At 46.8% G+C, this 15,462-nt stretch overlaps 1 protein-coding gene across 2 annotated transcripts in view; it reads left to right on the top strand.

Moving 5' to 3' along the window:
* Window positions 1-15,462, top strand: part of OSBPL9 (oxysterol binding protein like 9) — a 92,885-nt gene that overhangs the window by 1,684 nt on the left and 75,739 nt on the right. For both annotated transcript variants that reach the window (XM_068140581.1, XM_068140582.1), the window contains exon 2: window positions 14,880-14,930. In XM_068140581.1, the coding sequence (XP_067996682.1) occupies window positions 14,880-14,930 (51 nt within the window). The remainder of the gene's footprint in view (window positions 1-14,879; window positions 14,931-15,462) is intronic.

Below are 15,462 nucleotides of genomic sequence, written 5' to 3' on the forward strand. Positions count from 1 at the left end.
ATTACACTTTGTTGTAATTTATGAAGACAGATTGAAGACAGACAGAGAGTTGGGGCTATTCAGTCTGGAGAAGGCTCTGAGGAGACCTTGTTGTGCCCTTCCAGTATGTGAAGGGGGTCTACAAGAAAGCTGGGGAGGGACTTTTTAGGGTGTCAGGTAGTGATAGGACTGAGGGGGGATGGAGCAAAATAGAAATGGGTAGCTTCAGATTGGATGTTAGGAAGAAGTTCTTCCCCATGAGAGGGTGGTGAGACACTGGAACAGTTTGCACAGGGTGGTGGTGTAAGCCTCATCCTTGTAGGTTTTGAAGGCCAGGCTGGATGTGGCTCTGAGCACCCTGCTGTAGTGTGAGGTGTGCCTGCCCATGTCAGGGGGGTTGGAACTAGATGACCCCTGAGGTCCCTTCCAATCCTAACAATTATATGATTCTATTATGTTCTTTGTTATTATAATGACTTATAATTCACATTTTTTCCCCCCTTACCTACCTGTCCCAAAAAAATTCAAGTTGGGTACAAGAAATCAAATCATGTTCTCTGCTTTGTGTGCCTTTGCCACTTTGTCTGTAGTTAACATTTACTTGAGAGTGCTTTCCTTATGCTTGTTCTGCCTGTTCTGCACATGTCTGTGAAGTACATGTTGTGCTATTCTCTAGACATTTGCATTCATTCTTGTACCTGAGGGTACCAGCTACCAAAGGAGCTGACCCTTCAGCACACAGGCTTCTTCGTGTCTGCTGACATGGCTGCCCACACGGCTGCAGGGTCAGCTGCAGCATGAGTTTGAAAGGTAATTCAAATCCAGTGCCAGCTGACCACAAGCCTTTCAAGTGCTAATATTAGTATTGAGAAGTCAGTGGGATGTTTCTTTCAGCTCTACCTCTAGTTTTAGAGTCCTAACTCCTGAACAGTAGTTTATAAGGCTGTGATAAGTAAGCAACATACACCTGGAATGTCAGCACATTTGGGGGCATTATTTATGTGGGAAAAAGGCCCTGTTGTGATTCTGTACATGCAGACCACTCTGCCTTGGTGAGACCACACCTGGAATATTGCATCCAGTTCTGGGCTCCCCACTTCAAGAGAGACAAGGAGCTAATTGAGAGAGTCCAATGGAGGGCTATGAGGATGATGAAGGGACTGGAGCACTGCCTGATGAGGAGAGGCTGACAGACCTGGGGCTGTGTAGTCTGGTGAGGAGAAGACTGAGAGGGAATCTAATCAATGTCTATCAACATCTGAGGGCTGGGGGTCAACAGGGAAGGGAACAACCTCTGCTCACTTGTGCCCTGTGATAGGACAAGGGGAAATGGATGGAAACTACAGCACAGGAAGTTCCACCTCAACGTGAGGAAGAACTTTACTGTAAGGGTCACAGAGCACTGGAACAGGCTGCCCAGAAAGGTTGTGGAGTCTCCTTCTCTGGAGACTTTCCAGTCCTGTCTGGATGTGTTCCTGTGCAACCGGTGCTGGATTCTATGGTCCTGCTCTGGCAGGGGGGTTGGACTCCAGAGGTCCCTTCCAACCCCTAACACTCTCTGATCCTGTGACTTGTGTTTTGATTTAAGGCTTTCCAATGCATGCAGACCAGCATGCTCTGTGTGTTTGGAGCCAATTTCAGTCTGAAACCATAGAGTTGCTTTGCTGTGCCTGCGTGTTACAATGATTTTTGAGCCTGAAACCAGCCCTTCCCTAGGAGCGCAATGCATGGGTGGGGTAGGCTGAGGCTGCTTCAGCCTGGCTTTATAGACCTGGATTCTGGCAACAGTTTTGCTGATAGGAGAGATTACAATTAACTGATCAGCATTTACCTGCTCATGGCCTTAGTGCATTGCAGTCCAGAAAGCTACACTTTCTCCAGCAGATCTAGTAACCAAGTAACCTTTGGCAGAGGAACTGTGGAAAACAGCAGGGTAGTAACTTCTTATGCAGCTGAACTTTCCATCCAAGCTGCATCCAGAAACCTGCTCTTCAGAGATGTGTTCCTGCGCTGTTGTAGTTAGTTGTCATTGGGAGTAACTTAAAAGAGATTGCAGAAAAGTTTGCCCTTAGTGTGGATTAAACATTCAAACACAAGTAGTAGACAATAGTATTGCACCTGTGGAGAAAATAAAAAAGGCACCTAAATTAGCAGGCTTTGCCTTTTGGTAAAATGAATAGATGTTAACCTAAATATGCTTTGGAAACATACATCAAAAGCCAGTTATTTCAATTACTACATTTCTGACATGATCAGGACTTTCAAGGAGCAAGGCAAAAAGATTTTACATCAGGTCTGAGCCAGGAAGAAAAAACAAAAGATTAAAACGTTAATGTTCACACTTACTTGTGTTTCCATCCTCACATTTCCCCCTGTATTTACCTTTATTTATTTCTGAGCTCTATTGCAGAGAGTATTGTCTGGGCTTGTCATGCAAATGCCGTGGATGACACTAATTGGGCAAATGGTTTTCTGGTATCAATATTTATTTTCTTTTTAATAAGGAGCTGGAGGGAAGGGAGGCCATCCAGAGGGACCTTGACAGGCTGGAGAGGTGGGCACAAGCCAACCTCATGAGGTTCAACAAGAGCAAGTGCAGGGTCCTGCATCTGGGTCGAGGCAATCCCAGGCACAAATACAGGCTGGGCAGTGACTGGCTGGAAAGCAGCCCAGAGGAGAGAGACTTGGGGGTGCTGGTGGACAAGAAGCTCAACATGAGCTCTCAGTGTGCACTTGCAGCCTGCAAAGCCAATCAGATCCTGGGCTGCATCAGGAGAAGTGTGGCCAGCAGGTCGAGGGAGGTGATCCTCCCCCTCTACTCAGCCCTGGTGAGACCCCACCTGCAGTACTGCCTCCAGTTCTGGAGCCCCTATTACAAGAGGGATCTGGACATGCTGGAACATGTCCAGGGAAGGGCCACAAGGATGATCAGAGGGCTGGAGCTCCTCTCCCATGAGGACAGACTGAAGGAGTTGGGGCTGTTCAGTCTGCAGAAGAGAAGGCTCTGAGGTGACCTCATTGTGGCCTTCCAGTATCTGAAGGGGGCTACAGGAAGGCTGGGGAAGGACTTCTCAGGATCTCAGATAGTGATAGGACTAGGGGAAATGGAATGAAGCTGGAGGTGGGGAGATTCAGGCTAGATGTGAGGAGGAGGTTCTTCACCATGAGAGTGGTGAAACCCTGGAATGGGTTGTCCAGGGAGGTGGTCGAGGCCCTGTCCCTGGAGGTGTTTAAGCCCAGGCTGGACGAGGCTCTGTCCAGCCTGATCTAGTGTGGGGTGTCCCTGCCCATGGCAGGGGGGTTGGAACTAGATGATCCTTGTGGTCCCTTCCAACCCTGACTGATACTATGATACTATGATACTAAATGACCATATGCCATTTTGGATCATTTTGACCAGTGGTTTGACAAATTACTTCTTTTCCCTCCTCAATATTCTTTGACTGGGGACTCCAGCAACGTCTTCTCTTGAGGCTATAGCAAATACAAGTCTGTTGAAGCATTGTGGGGTTTTCATTGTGTGGTTGGCTGCACTGACAACATTTAACAGGAGAATCTCAAAAGCGGCTTCTTTCTGCCTTCTGCTGGCACAAGAGCTGTAAAGTTGTTCTGTGTGCTGGATTCCAGCTGGAAAATAGCTTTCTGCTTGGAAGGAAAAAAATCTCTCGATTTGTAAGTTCCTGTTCGCAACGGAGACAGAGGAGTTCAGTAAAACTTGATTGGAATAAAGGGAGAGTCCACAGGAAAGCCAATCAGATCCTGGGCTGCATCAGGAGAAGTGTGGCCAGCAGGTCAAGGGAGGTGATTCTTCCCCTTTACTCCACTCTGGTGAGACCCCACCTGGAGTACTGTGTCCAGTTCTGGAGCCCCTAGTACAGGAAGGATATGGACATGCTGGAACATGTCCAGAGAAGGGCCACGAGGATGATCAGAGGGCTGGAGCTCCTCTCCTATGAGGACAGACTGAAGGAGTTGGGGCTGTTCAGTCTGGAGAGGAGAAGGCTCCGAGGTGACCTCATTGTGGCCTTCCAGTATCTGAAGGGGGCTACAGGAAGGCTGGGGAAGGACTTCTCAGAATATCAGGTAGTGATAGGACTAGGGGGAATGGAATGAAGCTGGAGGTGGGGAGATTCAGGCTGGCTGTGAGGAGGAAGTTCTTCACCATCAGAGTGGTGAAGCCTTGGAATGGGTTGTCCAGGGAGGTGGTTGAGGCCCCATCCCTGGAGGTGTTTAAGCCCAGGCTGGATGAGGCTCTGGCCAGCCTGATCTAGTGTGAGGTGTCCCTGCCCATGGCAGGGGGGCTGGAACTAGATGATCCTTGTGGTCCCTTCCAACTGACTGATACTATACTGTGATACAATTACTTGTGGGGTCTCTCAACTTGCTGGGAGACATGGCTCCCCTTTTATCCTAAGTTCCCAGACACAAATTTCCCACTCCCTTTCCCCATCAGCTCAGGTACTCAGGATTTACAGTCTTTCCCGAAACGCCTACTACGTGACCCCCTTCACATGCAACCTCCCCCGCATCATATATCATTTGTTCATTTAAATTAGGTTCTTCACTTCTCTGGGTGGAGAAGTTAATATTTAGTAGTCTGTTCAGCCTGCACTCTGGCCTGAAAGTTCAGAAGTTTAGGCTGTGTTCAGTGTCTTGTCATCCTCAGACAGACTCCCACTGATCCACAGTGAATTTAAGATAAGGTACTTTGCAGCTGCCCCTTTGTTGTTTATGCACATAGATAAGGGGAACTGTCTGGTTTCCCCCTTCCTCTTCCAACCTCCTCTCTTAGACAATTCTTCCTTTGTAAAGACACTGGTTACTTTTTAATCCCATCATGCTGATGTATTTTTTTCAGCTGAATTTGTCCTGTCATTTGTTTCCTTCATTTCAATATAAACAAATACTGAAAAAAATAACATGAAGAGAAAGAAGTGGCTAGGGAGGAAGAGGGAGTTGAAAGCAATTTGCTCTTTGTTTATGTTTCCTGGTAGAAGTGCTGTCTTAAATACTCATCAGCTATAGCCTTGATTACCCTTGGGAACCATAGAATCGTCAGGGTTGGAAGGGACTTCAAGGATCATCCAGTTCCAACCCCCCCTGCCATGGACAGGGACACCTCACACTACAGCAGGTTTCTCACAGCCACATGCAGCCTGGCCTTCAAAACCTCCAGAGATGAGGCTACCACCACCTCCCTGGGCAACCTATTCCAGTGTCTCACCACCCTCTCATGGGGAAGAGCTTCTTCCTGACATCCAGTCTGAACCTATCCATTTCTATTTTTGCTCCATTCCCCCCAGTCCTATCACCCCCTGACACCCTAAACAGTCCCTCCCCAGCTTTTGTGTAGAAAGAATCCACAGAACCCCTCAAGGTCACAATTCTGATGACAGTTCTTGGTTTACGTGTGTTGTAAATCGAAAGCACAACTGGCACAGCTGTGGAAGCAATGATAATGCCAGGGCCAGCAGACAGGAAAGGTGGTCAGTTCCTGAAGATACTTCCTAAGGTTGTGGATATTTGCCATGTGGTGGCATTGAAAGGAGAGCTGTTCAGAATGTCCTGGAGTCAAGCAGCTGCCCTGCACAGCAAGTGAGGCTGGAAGGAAAAACAGTTGTGCACAACACCACTGTAATTCTTGAAGCATCACTGGGATGAAGTAGTTGTGGGGGGTAAAAATATTTTTCCCCCTCTTCCTTTTTGAAGACTGGTTTGCAACTTGCATACTGGTTGTACTGTGCTGAAGATCTGCTTGTGGTCTGTGGAGTCCAGATACCGAAGAGAGGGCCTGAACTTCGGCAGTGGTTTGACGAACCTTTAATGGTGAACTGAGAGCAAATCTTCTTAACCTGATTTCAAATGATGCTTCTGAAGCGGGAGTCATGGCTCAGTGCCCCTATGGTAGAGACTTCCAGGTGAATGCATTTTCCTGTTTTTTTCCAAATACAATTTCTCAGTCAACAGCTGTGTGAAAAAATTCCCAAGAAAAGGGGGGTGGGGGGGAAGTCTGCACAAACATTCTGGGATGTATTAGAGCCATTCTGGGGTGTGTTAGAAGGGCTGTGGTTAGTAGGTCAAGAGAGATTCTCCTCCCCCTCTACTTTGCTCTCATGAGACTGCATGTGGAGTGTTGTGTCCAGTTCTAGGCCCCTCAGTTTGGGAAGGACCTCAGGGAACTGCTTGAAAGAGTCCAGCGCAGAACCACAAAGATGATTAGGGGGGTGGAACATCTTCCTTATGAGGAGAGACTGAGGGAGCTGGAGAGGAGGACACTGACAGGTGTCCTTGTTCATGTTTATCAAGATGTGCAGGGTGAGGGCCAAGAGGATGGAGCCACCCTCTGCTGGGTGATGCCCAATGACAGCACAAGGGGCAATGGTGAGGCAGAGGAAGTTCCATGGAAACAGGAGGAAAAATGTTTTCCCTGCGAGGGTGACAAAACACTGTAACAGGCTGCCCAGGGGGGTTGTGGAGTCTCCCTCTCTGGAGATACTCAAAACCCACCTGGATATGTTCCTGTGTGACCTGATAGTGCTCTGGCAGGGGGGCTGGACTGGATGATCTTTTGAGGTCCCTTCCAGGCCCTAACATTCTGTGATTCCCTTTGCAGTCTCTGCTTTCCATTCTCAGCTGAGGTGACACTTTTTCCTGTGCTAATGTGATCCCTCACAGGCACTGCAGACAGCTCAGTGAATCTAACACTAACAAACAAAACTATAAGCCAAGTAGGTACAGTGAGAAATAGAATTCTGAATGTATGGACACAGGATAAAAAATATTGATGGCTATTAGGCAGCACTAAATTGACTTTTGTGTGTAGTTTTAAATTTGTACCACAGGCTTTGATGCACTGAATAAATTGCTGCAGGATTATAGTTGAGGTGGTTAACTCCTCTTCAGAGTCGGGCTTTGGGTCTGGTTTTAGACCTCCCAATAGCTGATTATCACTTAGAAATGCATGCCGTTGGTGATCCTCATCCAGTAGAAACTTGTTGTTCCTGTTCAGATTTGTTCAAAAATATCTGATGGGTTAATTTTGTACTGCCAGTCTGAACTGTGTGTCATCAGTCCTCTCAAAGCCAGCCATACTGTCTGCTCCATTAATTTGATGAACAGGGTGCTCCTCTAGGATCTGGATCAAGATGGGTAATGTTTGGTCTTTGAGCCCAACCCCCCTGCCAGAGCAGGACCATAGAATCCAGGACAGGTCACACAGAAACACATCCAGATGGGTCTTGAAAGTCTCCGGAGAGGGAGACTCCACAGCCTCTCTGGGGAGTCTGTTTCACTGCACTGGGACCCTCACAGTGAAGAAGTTCCTCCTCATGTTGAGGTGGAACCTCCTGTGCTGTGGTTTATATCCAGGGTACAACTGAGCAGAGCCTGTCCCCTCAGATATTGATAAACATTTATTAAATCCTCTCCCAAGTCTTCTCTTCCTCAAACTAAGCCCCAGGGCTCTCAGCCTCTCCTCATCAGGCAGTGCTCCAGTCCCTTCATCATTCTTGTAGCTCTCCACTGGACTCTCTCAAGGAGATCCCTGTCCCTCCTGAACTGGGGAGCCAGAACTGGGTGCAGTATTCCAGACAGGGCCTTACTAGGGCAGAGTAGGGGGGGGGGGGGGGAGGAGACCCTGTTGGAAGATTTTGATATTTACTTTGTGAGGTGTGCAAAATAAAACCAGTAGCAATCTAGAGGATCAGTTTCTGTTGCTAGATTACAATTTAGTTTTAAGGTTTCTCACTATTTAAGTCTTTTGTTGATGCAGGTTGGGAATGAAGCAGTTAAGCTGAGTCTAATGAGCTAATGAATTGTCAGGTAAGAGAGGATTTAATGACTGACCTTTCATTTTAATTTAATGTATGAACTTTTAGTAACAGTTAGAAATTTGTAAAGATCAACCTGGTGATCAGATACCCACTCCTGCTGCAGACACAGCTGCTGCCTGGGGAGGAGGCTGAAGGCAGACTCCTAACGTTGTGCTGTGTCTTTTATAACTTGATCTAGTTAAGATCTCCCATGCATTAATTTCTTATAGTGTTTTATAAGCACTGTAGTGCTTTCCCGTGTCAGGGACTGTAAATTGTCACTGTAACTTTTTTCAGCTATAGATGGCATCCACTGGGGTTAAATGAGCCCCAGTGGTATCCTCAGTTACTGCTGCAGTCTTGTGGCTCCTGCTTTGTGACTGCATCCTCCAAAGTCAGAGCTTTAGCTGCAGAAGCAACATGGCTGTTCAGTGCTGTCCCTGTGCTCAAGGAGGTCCTCCTCTGAGACTGCAGTGTACCTCGCAAGGGAGCTAGAGGAATGGTGGGCTGGGAACAGCATGTGAGATTTTTGATTTGTTGGGGTTTATTTCTGCTGCCTTAGTGTTTGATGAGAACAATGACTCGGAGGGCAAGTGATCCCAACTAAAGCTGCTTCTGCAGATGTAGCTCAACTGCAAATATCACTCTTTATAAATAGAGCTTGGTTCTTCATCCCTAATGGGAAATAAATGTCATAAGTGGTTTTGCTCATCTGTGTATTTATGCTAGAGATTACCCTGACAGAATTGTGTGAGTTGAAAATGTAGCTCTTCAAGTTCTGAGCACTTCTGCACAAGCAGAACTGGTGCCTGGGAAGGCAGAGACAGCAGCTGGCTTTTGTACTGGTGTCTGAAACTTCCCTTGCAACAGCTAAAACTCATATGAAATAGTAGTAGTGCTAAAGAGGGCTGTGGGCCTTTGAGGGCTTAGGATATAAATTTTGGTTTGGTTTGGTTTGGTTTTTTCCCCTTTTTCTTTTTAATAGGCAATGGCATTATTTTAATTTCTCTAAGAAGCTGTGGGCTGCCTGAAATGCCTTATGTTAGATCAGTTCTGCATTTGATAGATTCCCCTGTGTGGACATAGAAAAGGCAAACCCACAAAGGCCATGGGGTGGGTTGAAAGTACCCCCCCAACTAATTTGAGAGAACTACTCCCCAAAATAAAATCGCCAGACTAGCTCAGAAGGTTATGGAAGCAAATGAAGCTCCATTTCCAAGCAAACTAGAATCTAGAAATACTAAATGCAATGAATAGGGACAAAATATACAATATATGTACAATATATATATATACAATTTATAAACAACACAGAAACTCCTCAATCCCCCCCCTGGATGGCTCCAGAGGACCTGTTCACCTCCTCCCCCACTCCCTCCCCCCTTCCTCGACCTCCCAGAGCACTCAAAACAGAGATCCCCTGGCAAGGCTATGGAAGAGGGAGAGAAGTTGCAAGCAGAAGTGACAGGAGAAGAAAAGAGAGCAAGAACTGTTTATGTCTCTGTTCTATATCCCCATTATCAAGCCAATGAATTATATAGACCTTACCATTATTTTTCTTTTACATCCAATAGTATTTTATTTTACTTTCAGTCTTTGCAGTCAGGGACTAGGCTGAAGTTCCCTGTTCAAACAGCAAGAGGCCATGCTTTTGGGGGGAGATACCCATGTTCCCTCTGCAGTAATACTGCATAGCTTTTTTCAATTTGCAAACTGTTCTCTGAGTTTCAGCTGAAATTTATCTCCTGTTGCTGTCTGCTTGTGACCTGTTCAAGTTCCATTATCATCAATATCAGTATGCAGTCTACTGGAAGTTTATTGGAAATGTCATTTTGTCTGGGTATAAAACTGATCACACGCACACAAATAGCTGCATGTGAAAACTTTAAATGTCAAAAGAAAGTAAAATGTGACTTTATTAGCCATTCAAAGAGGTCTTTCTGCTAGGTGAGCTTTTGTTCAGTGAAATAGAACCATTCCTCAAAACAGTTATGAGTTGGCTTTATTTATCTGAGCTGCTTAACCACATATAGGACACAGAGGGTGTCCATGCCTAATTTCAACTCAAGGGTAAAACATAATGCTCTGCACGAGGATGATCAGAGGGCTGGAGCACCTCTCCTATGAGGACAGACTGAAGGAGTTGGGGCTGTTCAGTCTAGAGAAGAGAAGGCTCCGAGGTGACCTCATTGTGGCCTTCCAGTATCTGAAGGGGGCCTACAAGAAGGCTGGGGAAGGACTTCTCAGGATCTCAGGTAGTGATAGGAGTAGGGGGAATGGAATGAAGCTGGAGGTGGGGAGATTCAGGCTGGATGTGAGGAGGAGGTTCTTCACCCTGAGAGTGGTGAAGCCCTGGAATGGGTTGTCCAGGGAGGTGGTTGAGGCCCTGTCCCTGGAGGTGGTTAAGACCAGGCTGGATGAGGCTCTGGCCAGCCTGATCTAGTGTGGGGTGTCCCTGCCCATGGCAGAGGGGTTGGAACTCGATGATCCTTGTGGTCCCTTCCAACCCTGACTGACTCTATGATTCTATGATTCTCTGAGGGAAAGCTGTCACTGCTTGAAATGCATTCTTAATAAAAATCTTACTTTTAGAGGGCAGAGCAAATCTAAGATGTCAGCTGAGCTCTGTTTTAAAGTACTGCAGCAACAGGACTCTGGGAAGGTGGCTGCACGCTTTGATGCAGAGGGAGCTCAGGTCCTGGAACGTTTGGTGCTGTGTTCTGCTGAGGGAGAATGAAGCTGGGTTGCACTTCCGTTATTAGTGGCATTAACCAGTTAAAGCTGTCTGAAGATGGTCATGCTCTGGACCTGGGGTTTATCTATATAGGACCATGCTATAGGCCCATGCTCTGAACCTGTCATTTATCTTATGAACCTTTTTGCAGATGACAACATGATAATGTTTAAACTTAGCTTCCACTGCATTACAAAGCAAAAGGAAGGCTTTCACAGCATCTCTGGGAGCTGTGTGGACAGTTAATGTGCACCGTGGAAACTGGGGTCGTAGGGATCCTGCCCTCCCTTGCAACTAGGACTGCTTCTTGTCTCCTCTGCACGTAGCTGCTTGAGGGGATCTAAACCGAACCAAAAGTCTCTTCTGTTCCCTTTGCTCTTTGCCTGGTTTGATGTCCGTCCCCCTTCCCCCCCACCGCGCTCGGTGCCGTGAGCTGTGCCTGGACAGCTTGAGCCGGGCGGGCAGACCCTGCAGGGCTCTTCAGGCTGCTGGAGAGACATCCTCAGAGCGGACTCCTTCTGCTAAGGTGATGCTGATGTTCCTGCTCAGACCGCCAGGGGGAGCCACAAGCTGCCGGTGGTGCCGAGCTCTCATCATACAATGCATGTTCATTTAAATTAGGCTCTTCACTTCTCTGGGTGGAGAAGTTAATATTTAGTAGTCTATTAAGCCTGTGCTCTGTCCTGAAAGTTCAGCAGTTCAGGCCGTGTTCAGTGTCTGTTGTCTTCAGACAGCCCCTCTACTGATTTCCAGCAAGACCCCAGATGAGGCCCTTAGCAGAGGCTATTTGTGATTTACATACACATAGATAAAGTGAACTGCCTGGTTCATTCTTGGTAATTTCAACTCCCTCTTAGCCAATCCTTCACTTTGTAAAGACACTACCCACCTTAATCCTATCAAAGCCTCTTGCTGTATTTTTAAGTTATCTTTAGTGAGTTTGCTGTGACTGCTTCATGCTTTCCTTGTTGCTACATCAATGCATAGCAGATGAATAATAACTTGTTACTGTTAAAATTGATGATTGTTATTCCCATCTTTTTGTTTGTTTGTTTTCTTCTTGGTTTTCCAGTGATAGTATTGCTCCCCTCTCCTGGGGCAGCTGAATGTAGTCCCAGATGCCCTTTGATGTGACAAATGGTGGGGGAAGAGCCCTGCCACTGCTGCAAGCAGATTTCCAGAATGCAGAGTAGAGAATCTCAGACATCTTCTCAGAAGTCCTATTATAGCATTGTAGAATCCCTAGCATTACAGAGTCACAGAGTGTCCTTAGAAGAAATCCCAGAGCCCTTAACAGAAGAAGCAGGTAACAGAAGTCCTGAGCATGTCCCTAGCAGTATTTCCCTAGCTGTGTAGAAGTCCCTAGAGAATCCCTAAACACCCCCCCCCAATCTCCAGTTTTGCTCTGAATAGCTGCTTAAATTCTCTTTCTTATCAAGCACTTAACCAGTAAAAGCCAACCACATAGATAAGCTAAATGCATTCTTCCAATGAGAGGTGCCAGTGTATCAAGTAGGTGGCTTCTGCAGCATGTTCCAATCCAAGGGTGCCAATGTGAGGCTGTTGCTCTTGGCACACAGGGAATGTGATTGTTTTGCTCTTCTGTGTGCAATTAGAATCATAGAACCATAGAATTGTTAGGGTTGGAAGGCACCCCAAGGATCATCCAGTTCCAACCCCCCTGCCATGGGCAGGGACACCTCACACTACATCAGGTTGCTCACAGCCACATCCAGCCTGGCCTTAAAAACCTCCAGGGATGAGGCTTCTACCACCTCCCTGGGCAACCTGTGCCAGTGTCTCACCACCCTCATGGGGAAGACTTTTTCCCAACATCCAATCTGAATCTGCCCATTTCTATTTTTTCTCCACTGCCTCCTAGTGCTATCACTACCTGACACCCTAAAAAGTCCCTCTCCAGCTTTCTTGTAGCCCCCTTCAGATACTGGAAGGCCACAATAAGGTCTCCTCAGGATCTTCCCTTCTCCAGACTGAAAAACCCCAACTCTCTCAGTCTGTCTGGAGAGGAGCTCCAGCCCTCTGCTCATCCTTGTGGCCCTTCTCTGGACACCTTCCAGCACCTCCAGATCCTTCTTGTAATAAGGGCTCCAGAACTGGACGCTATACTTCAGGTCAGCTAGAGAGTATTTTGCATTCCCATGCGCTCTGCACACCTCCAGCAGCTGCCCTCAGAACAGTGGCTGCAACAGATAGCAATAAGATTGCACTGTCTGATGGCTTTGGTGAAAACAGGGCAGGTCATAATCACATCACAATCACACGCCTAGATGGAACTGCTAAGATACTGATGTAAATAAGTTGGTGTTCCTGAAGCTAACAGCAAGAGAATCTGTTCATGAGGCATCAGTGATAGCTGTGTTTTTGTGACCTGAAAGAATGTAGCTGGAATATTAGGACAGTAAGAGAGAAGGGTTCACATTAGACAGGATTGCCTTTGCAGGGAAGGCTACAACAGCAGATAATTCATCTCAATTCACTTTGGTTCATCTCATTGAACCCCCAGAAAGTGTGTGGAGTTAAAAACCAGAAGATGTTCTTGCATCTGTCAGAAAGCTGAGTATTGAAGAGGGATCAGCAGAGGGACCTCGACAGGCTGGGCAGATGGGCAGAAATCAAGGGCATGAGAGGTGGTGGAGTCACCATTACTGGAGGTGTTTAGGAAGAGACTGGATGATGCACTTAGTGCCATGGTTTAGTTGGTTAGATGGTGTTGGGTGATAGGTTGGACTTGATGATCTCAAAGGTCTTTTCCAACCTGGTTCATTCTGTTGGAAAGATGTTTTCTTTTTTTTTTCTTTCTTAATGTTAAAGAGTTTGTGTGCTTGCTCCTTGGGCTTGCCACCACTGTTCAGTAGCACAGCAAAAAGTTACTGACAGGTCTGCCTGAGCCAGTGCAGGCAACAGCTGAGAGTTGAAGGTATCACAGTTTCAACTGGCAGCAAGTTAGCTGTGTACAATTGCCTGTTTGTTGAGGCTTTTTTCCCCTGGAATTTGCTTGTCAGTGCTTCAAGCAGATGCTAGAGATGAGGTTCAGTATCTGTCTGCCAGGTAGGCTAGGCTGCAGGTCTGAGCACTGGTTATACACAGAGCAATCCTGAGCTGGTCTCTTATTGCTCCACTGGCTGTAAATGTAACTTTTCTAACTGTGCTAAGGAAAGCAGGCACAGACACCTGTCTAAACATGACATCTCTCTGAAAAGGGCTGGGAATCTGGAAACAGATATCATTTCCTTTGCACAATTGTGCCTGCACAGCTGGATTTTGCAAAGTGGACACTATTCTCAGAGTAAGAGAAGGAAGGAGGAAGATGTCAATCAACACACTGCCAAAGTTTTGACATTTCCAAATTCCTTTCTTCTTCACTTCTTGTTTTACTTTCTGTAAAGGTGTGGAATGCACCCTCTAAGTATTTATTCAAGTGTCTGCAAAACATCTTGAAGCAGGGTCACAGGATCACAGAATGTTAGGGGTTGGAAGGGACCTCCAGAGATCGAGTCTAACCCACCTGCCAGAGCAGGGCCATAGAATTTAGAGCAGGTCAAACAGGAATGCATCCAGTTGGGTCTTGAAAGTCTCCAGAGAAGGAGTTTCCACAGCCTCTGGGCAGCCTGTTCCAGTGCACTGTGACATTCACAGGGAAGAACTTCCTCCTCATGTTGAGGTGGAACCTCCTGTGCTGTAGTTTGTATCCATTGCCCCTTGTCCTATCCCAGGGTGCAACTGAGCAGAGCCTGTCCCCTACCTCTTGACCCCCAGCCCTCAGCTATTTATAAACATTTATTAAATCCCCTCTCAGTCTTCTCTTTTTCAAACTAAACAGCCCTAGGTCTCTCAGACTCTCCTCATAAGGCAGTCCCTTCATCATCCTTGTAGCCCTCCATTGGACTCTTTCAAGTAGATCCCTGTCCTGCATGAACTGGGGAGCCCAGAACTGGATGCAGTATTCCAGGTGAGGTCTCACCCATGCAGAGTAGAGGGGGAAGAGAACCTCCCTGGATCTGCTGGACACACTCTTCATAATGTACCCCAGGATCCCACTGGCCCTCTTGGCCACAAGGGCACATTGCTGTCCCATGCAGAACTTGTTGTCCACCAGGACTCCCAGGTCCTGCACAGGGCAGCTCTTGCAGGATTCCCTTGTCATTCCATGGAGGTGTGTTTTCTGCTGGGCAAGAGCTAACCTATTTGGTAACAGGAGTCGCATCGCAGTCGATCAGTCCAGACAGCTTTTTTGTTTTCTCAGCTCCTTTCAGTGGCTTATTCTCTCCTTGCACTTCTTACAGTATGTGTTAACCCAGTGATCTTCTTTTTTTCCTCTCTTTTTTCTCTTTCAGTCAAAAGACAAAATGATGAGAGGATCACGCCGAGGGTGCGTTAGACTCAGGGTAAGTGCTGTTGAATTTGTGACTCACTGTCTATAAGATGGGAGGGCTGCAAAGAGGCTTCTGAGGTTTGGGCTCTCTTCCTGGCTCTGCAAAATACTGAAATAGTGGAAGTATTGAAGGAAAGAAAATGTGAGAGGCCAAGTGACATGCTATGCTAATGACATTCTATAATTTTCTACCTGGTGCAAGGAAGCATTATCCAACAGGGCAGGATGGGTTAGTAGGAGCTATGAGGAAGCTGCTGTTTGCCACTCTCATTTCTGTGTGTGGAGATAAAGGATGTGGTGGGCTGAAAATTCCTCCCCCCCAACACTGAATTTGCCAGACCAGCTCAGCTGGAAGCAAATGAAAGCTGTATTTACAAGCAAAACTACAAGCTACAATGGAATGCAATGAATACGTACAAACATATACAGCATTTGCAATAGTTACAGGTATTGACAATTACTAAACAGCACAAGGATTCCCCTGGCCAAAGACCAGGGGAAGCTACTAGCTTCTCCCTCTCTGCCTCCCCCTTACACCCCTGTAC

Source organism: Melanerpes formicivorus, unplaced genomic scaffold, assembly GCF_026170545.1.
Source record: "Melanerpes formicivorus ecotype bairdi unplaced genomic scaffold, bMelFor1.0.p_v2 SCAF_7, whole genome shotgun sequence".
Taxonomy (NCBI): domain Eukaryota; kingdom Metazoa; phylum Chordata; class Aves; order Piciformes; family Picidae; genus Melanerpes; species Melanerpes formicivorus.